Below are 6,392 nucleotides of genomic sequence, written 5' to 3'. Positions count from 1 at the left end.
CTCTTTCTTTGATGTTAAAATCTCCAGCATTTAAATGCAATGCAGAACACCTTTCACATGCAGCAACTAAGATTACTTTCCACTTCTGGGATCCCTCCTTTTATCAAGATGCTGTGCTCCTTTGTGTGTGGCCTCATCAGCTAATTAACACTACTGATAAATGTTTGTGCAATAAATCCTTGAGAATATTTATATTTCTGTAAATTCAGCATAATCTCTGGAACTCTAGCAATGTCAAAGAGGTTAAATTCTGTGTTCAACTATATGAGGAAATCAATGAAGTGATGTGTGAAGTAAATATAAAGGATATGACTAACTTTTATCTACTCTGTTCCAATGTGTACTGGAGACAAAACAGGATCCCCTTAAACCACTCCCTTTAATGTCATACCTATTATTTGAGATTACATCCTGTTCCTTGAATCTCTTACAGAAAAGCTGCCAATTTTCAAGCGATGTTTACCTAATAAAGAGTGGCTTTAGATATGAGGTCTATCTGTCATATTTCATTCTGTGCAATCTCCTCAGATTAGATCTGTGGCTTTTTACTACAGTGTATTCATTGTCTTCATGCACGATACATCTTAGTGAATAAACTATTAAAGAGATGTTATGCATCCTATGTAGAAGAAAATTACTCTTCATCATAACGATGATAGAAAAATTAGACTGAAGATGTGATTCTCTTCTGGACTTTAGCACTCTTTCTCTGGCACTAAGTAAATTTGACTGCAACAAGGTATGAGCTGAAGAAATTAGAAGTGTTTGTGGGTAGCTAAAGGGGGACAAAGTTAGGTAACTATTTCATTGTTTCACCCAGATGTGAATGGAGGATTTCAGTATCTCTTGCCTGTGATAGGTGTGGGATTTTCTTCCTTATAAGTACTTATTTTTTAAAGGCAACTTACTGATGCAATACTGATTTTCATGGAGCCTCCAATAATTCCTGAATTGTCTTCAATATAGCGCACACACTTTTAGAAGAAGGCAGAGTATAATTAACATTTCAATAAGCTGGTTTATAGTCTTTTCTTTGGTGTACTTTGTATTATCTAGTATCTTTCCTAGAAGCAAATCCATCTTGGATTTCCTTTTTTGTGGATTTTTTTTCAGGTGCTTATTTAATATACTCATACAATTTTTCAGAGTGACAGATCTATTCAGGAAAACTACCTGTAGTTTTAAACACTGTTTTGTGTTTTAGTATTTCTGACCTGCAAGAAGTAGGTAGCAGGAGGACTGCCTGCATGCCTGCAATACATTTCTTCTTCAACAGGCAAGCTCCCACCTGCAGATAGTTGCTTCTCTGTTGGGTCACAGTGTTCTTGCCTATTTTTTTTTGGCACTACAACCTCATTTTGAAGTTTGAGGGGCAGTGGAGCTCACTTGTACTAAGCAGCTGTACCTACAGCTGTACCTACAGCTGCTGGCTGGGAGGCCAAAGAGACTGCCTTGAGACAGGGATCCCAGTCAAAAACCCGTGGAAAATCTGGTTTTGTAGTAGAAGTATAAAAGAAGGCACCTCAGTAATACTTCACCTGGAGGGAACTCAGAAACTATTAGCCTTGGAATAGTAAATGTTATTTCAGAAGCAGTGTATTTGGGGAGGAGATATATATATAGATATAGATGTGAGACCTATTTAATTAAGCTTTGGTTTTGCTATTTGGAAGGGTTGTTTATGTCCTGGCATGATAGTTCTTTATCTTTGATCCATCTGAAGTGGTATGTTAAAATGCAGTGATTTCTTTTCCTTGTAGATGGCTGTAGAATTTCTACATGAACTGGATGTTCCATTTTTCAAAGTAGGATCAGGAGATACAAACAATTTTCCATATTTGGAAAAGACTGCAAAGAAAGGTAATAATTTTCTTTTGAGCCGTCTTGGTAAACATCACTGTGTCTCAGTAGATCAGTTATTAGGTCTTTCCTCCAATTGATTTTGGAAAAATATCTAAACTACCTTTAGAAGAAAATCACCCTTAGACTTGGGAAAAAGAAAGGTTCACCCAGCTTCCTTTTCTAGTTTAACTGAATTAATTTACTTCAAGAATTTAATCTTGTGTAGCTTTCTTACAGGTCTAGGACAAAACGTGTATGTTTTCTAATGGCTAGGTCGCCCAATGGTGATTTCCAGTGGGATGCAGTCAATGAACACAATGCATCAGGTTTATCAGATTGTGAAGCCCATCAATCCAAACTTCTGCTTCCTGCAATGCACCAGTGCATACCCACTTCAGCCAGAGGATGTCAATCTCCGTGTTATATCGGTCAGTGAGTAACCCAGTGTGTGCCATGGGTAGGGTACCAGAGAAGGGCTATGCCCTTTTATTGAGGTATATTTCCGGATCTTAGGCATGCTGGAATTTGCTTCTGAGAATTTAGATGATGTATCATGTTTCTCTAATCCATACAAGTGTTGAAGTAAAAATATCCATTGGATCCTCTTTCAGCAGAACTCAGCTTTGAGAAATATGATAAAGGATACACCGGAGTATTCACAATTAAACAGAAGAAAATATGACATATGGTTAGCAGGTTAACCCTGTGTGTTGTAGTGCAAAGAAAAACTATGTAGACTGTTACCATTAAGAAGGTGCAGAGCATTGAGAATGTAATTTTAAATAGGGGGTTAGACCAGAAACTTCTTAAAAACACTTCACATGAATATCAGAGCAATGAAGAAAATGGATTCCTTTGCTGAAAATATTATTTGGATATGCCTACTAATGATGCAAGAAAATTTTCCCAAATTGGCCAGTATTCAGGCACTTGTCTAGCTTTATGCACATGTAGTACGTTATTTTTAGTAGAACATAGCTGCATTTAATTGCCTTTAGGATTGGGTGACTGTTCCCTATGTATGGCTGAAAGGATTGCTTCAGATTTTAAATACAGGGTTGAAGAAATCTGCTTTAGATACAGGTTAAACTGAACCAGTCCACTCGGTTCTTGGATGAAAATAGAGCACTACTCTACTACTGTAACCTACAGTGATGTGGGTTTTGAAGATCTTGAAGACTACAACTGAATTAGAAGGAAAATCCTAAGAGAAGTTGTAGAATAGAACATACCTTCTTTTCTTTGTTGGTATTGATCATCCTAGTGGAATTCTTAAAACATAACAGTGAGTAATGCAGTGTGACTTGTTGAATATAAAAAAAGTTAATTCTCAGTATAACCAACTGCTTGTTTTGTGGCACAGTAATTGTCCATTGTTTTTATTGCAGTTATCACTGTTAAATTTGCTTTGTCTTTGAAATTGCTACCGTGGTAATTCAGACCAACTCTGTCATGATTCAAGGCATATCAGTCAGCTTTTCCTGATATCCCCATTGGCTATTCGGGGCATGAAACTGGCATAGCCATTTCAGTGGCAGCTGTTGCTATGGGTGCTAAAGTAGTGGAACGCCATGTGACTCTCGACAAAACATGGAAAGGAAGTGACCACCAAGCATCGCTGGAGCCAAATGAACTGGCGGAATTAGTGAAAGCCATCCGTACTGTGGAAAAAGCAATGGGTTCACCAGTCAAACAACTCTTGCCCTGTGAAATGGCTTGCAATGAAAAGGTAACTTTTGCGTTTGATTAATGTATAGCTGAAACTCATTTAGACCTGTAGCTAATAATTCTATATTCAGAAAAATAACTTGCTAGTTGTTTATTGCAGTAGTGTTTCTGCCTCTGCACTCTAAACTTTCTGCTGCTAAGTAGCAGCATGCACAGTGTTTATGCTTAGCCCACTGTAACTTTAGTGTAGACCTGTCATTTTCTATAAACTGCTATTTATGCCAGTTGGTAACTGTTTTTACCAAAGTATTATGTTGGCAATTTTGAGTATAATGAAGTTCTATGTATATGATCCAGTGGTTAGCTAAGCTGAGTAGAATCATAGAATCATTTAGGTTGGAAGAGACCCTTAAGATCAAAGTCCAACCACTAAGCTAACACTGTCACGTCCACCACTAAACCACATCCTTAAGTGTGACGTCTACACATCTTGTAAATTCCTCCAGGGATGGTGACTCAACCACTTCCCTGGGCGGCCTGTTCCAGTTCTTGATAACCCTTTTCATGAAGGAATTTTTCCTAATATCCAATCTAAACCTCCCCTGGCACAACGTGAGACCTTTTCTTCTTGTCCTGTTGCTTGTTACTTGGGAGAAGAGACTGCCACCTCCCTCACTAGAACCTCCTTTCAGGTAGTTGTAGAGCAATAAGGTCTCCCCTCAGCCTCCTTTTCTCCAGGTTAAACAACCCCAGTTCCCTTAGTTGCTGCTCATAAGACTTGTTCTCTAGACACTTCACCAGCTTCATTGCTCTTCTTTGGACTCGCTCCAGCACCCTCATGTCTTTCTTGTAGCGAGGGGCCCAAAACTGAACACAGTATTTCAGGCGTGGCCTCACCAGTGCCAAGTATAAAGTACTTGGTAGGAATAATAGGTCTCTATGACTGTATACGAACTGCTTTTACACTGAGCTAGAATATTAGTCATTCTAATCAGATTCCCTACATTCTGAAAAATTCCAGTGAGCCATTAGCCAGTTTCAGAAAGGATCTGGATGGTCCTAGCAGCTTAGGTACAGTGAAGGTTTCCATGCTAACTCATCCTTCATTTGACTCATCCTTCATTTGGAATAAGAAGTAACAGGGAGGACAGTTCCATACAACTTGTTCCCAAGTAACTGCAGAATATTTTTTAGCCTTTTTTGGTATACTAATCCTAGGAATATGTTTGACTTAATTGCTTTTTTTTTTTTTTTTTTTTTTTTTAATTCCTCCTCTGTAGCTGGGAAAGTCTGTTGTGGCTAAAGTGACAATTCCTGAAGGTGCAGTACTGACACTTGACATGCTGACAGTAAAGGTGGGAGAGCCTAAGGGATTTCCCCCAGAAGCCATCTTTGATCTGGTGGGACAGAAAGTTAAAAAATGTATTGAAGAAGATGAAACCATCACTGAGCAAGCAGTGGAAAATCATGTCAAAAAAGTGAAGTGCTAAACCAAAGCACTTCATTCAATATTTCATGATGCAGTACTGCACTACTGCACAACATATTTAAGTATAGCAGCATGGTAGATTAGAAGAAAAAGGTGTAATTAGGATCCAAGCAGGTTAGAATTTTCAAGTTCTCATTAGCAGGAAGTTTCTGAAGTAAGTGGATATAAATTGTAAAGAGTAATTTTATTAAGAAACCATATAGCATTGTGTCTAGAAAATACCATGCTTCTCCTTTGTCCATTCCACTTAACCAAGACTAATTTGGAGTTTTGCAAAATCTAAGACCACAGTCTGCAGCTTTCCAGCTTCCCTTTTCTGGTATGAATACAGTACATCACAATAATTTTATCTACACTTTGAATTGTTCTAACACCGTATCTTCTGATGTTCCTCTCTCTTCTGCCATTTTCCTCACCCCTGTGGTAACAGGATGCTAGTCGGAGTTGAATACAGATAAGTGAAAGTTTACATACATTGAGCAGAAAACTACACATGCAACCTGATGGATTTTTCTCAAGATGAAAGCCTTAAAAAGTCTCAAGGTAAAGCAGTGGGTTGCAGGAATCTGCACTCGGGGGAAAATGAGCTCCTTGAGAAAGCTAGCATTTCAAGAGACAGTACCAAGAATGGAAGCAAATTGGCTATGTAGAAAGGTCCCACGTAACAGGCTAGAGGAGCCTTTTTGTACTTTTTGTGAACTGAAAGGCAAAAGGAGCAAGCCAAACAGAGTGAGGGGGAAGAATAGATCCAAGATGGATCAATGGAAATAAACTTAGCCTATGCTTCAAAAAAATGTCAAAAATGTTGAGCTGAGTGAATTTCGCAGGTAGGAAGGCAAATGCTGGCGAGGATCGAGCAGCCTCCTTCCTCTATTAACAAGCAAATACTTGTTTAAAAAGTTTTTTTCCCCCTGACACTAGTGTTTGAGGCAGCTGAGGCTGGCTGCCTGACTAGGTCACATCACTATGCTTCAGCATGATAGTCGGTGCTCCTCTTGTGTGCTCTGCTCTTGCATCACAGCTTTGCACTTTACAAGTAGGAAATGCAGTCCTACTCCTGTCAGACTGCTCTTCCCTTTATCCAGAAACTAGCCACATGGCAACAGCTGCAAACCTGGCATCCCTCAATTAGCTTGGTTAGTACTGAACTTCTTTGGTATAATTAATCTGCATTTTTCTGTGGTGGAATCATTAGTGATGTTTATTTGGAACTTGCTACCTCTCATGGTCATTAGTTAAAGTATCTTGAATTTGGTGGTGGTGCTTCTGTATCTGTGAGCTGTTTACTTTGAAACTGTTTGCCTTTCTGTAATTCTGAGGAAACTATTCATATCTTTAAATTGGAAAGCAAAGATTCTTTGAATCATGTGCTTGACCGTATGTGAGCTCTGAT

At 38.7% G+C, this 6,392-nt stretch overlaps 1 protein-coding gene across 1 annotated transcript in view; it reads left to right on the top strand.

Annotated features, from left to right (window-relative positions):
* The window catches only part of NANS (N-acetylneuraminic acid synthase), a gene marked incomplete at its 5' end in the record, with an annotated part of 6,921 nt that extends 1,732 nt beyond the window's left edge, over nt 1-5,189 (top strand). The window contains 4 exons of the mRNA XM_009884206.1: nt 1,761-1,860; nt 2,116-2,270; nt 3,305-3,571; nt 4,791-5,189. Coding sequence (XP_009882508.1) covers nt 1,761-1,860; nt 2,116-2,270; nt 3,305-3,571; nt 4,791-5,000 — 732 coding nt within the window. The remainder of the gene's footprint in view (nt 1-1,760; nt 1,861-2,115; nt 2,271-3,304; nt 3,572-4,790) is intronic.
* Between the last annotated feature and the right edge of the window lie 1,203 nt (nt 5,190-6,392).

The sequence above is a fragment of the Charadrius vociferus genome, unplaced genomic scaffold, assembly GCF_000708025.1.
Source record: "Charadrius vociferus isolate BGI_N301 unplaced genomic scaffold, ASM70802v2 scaffold95, whole genome shotgun sequence".
Lineage (NCBI taxonomy): Eukaryota > Metazoa > Chordata > Aves > Charadriiformes > Charadriidae > Charadrius > Charadrius vociferus.
This window is presented reverse-complemented; position numbering and strand designations above follow the sequence as displayed.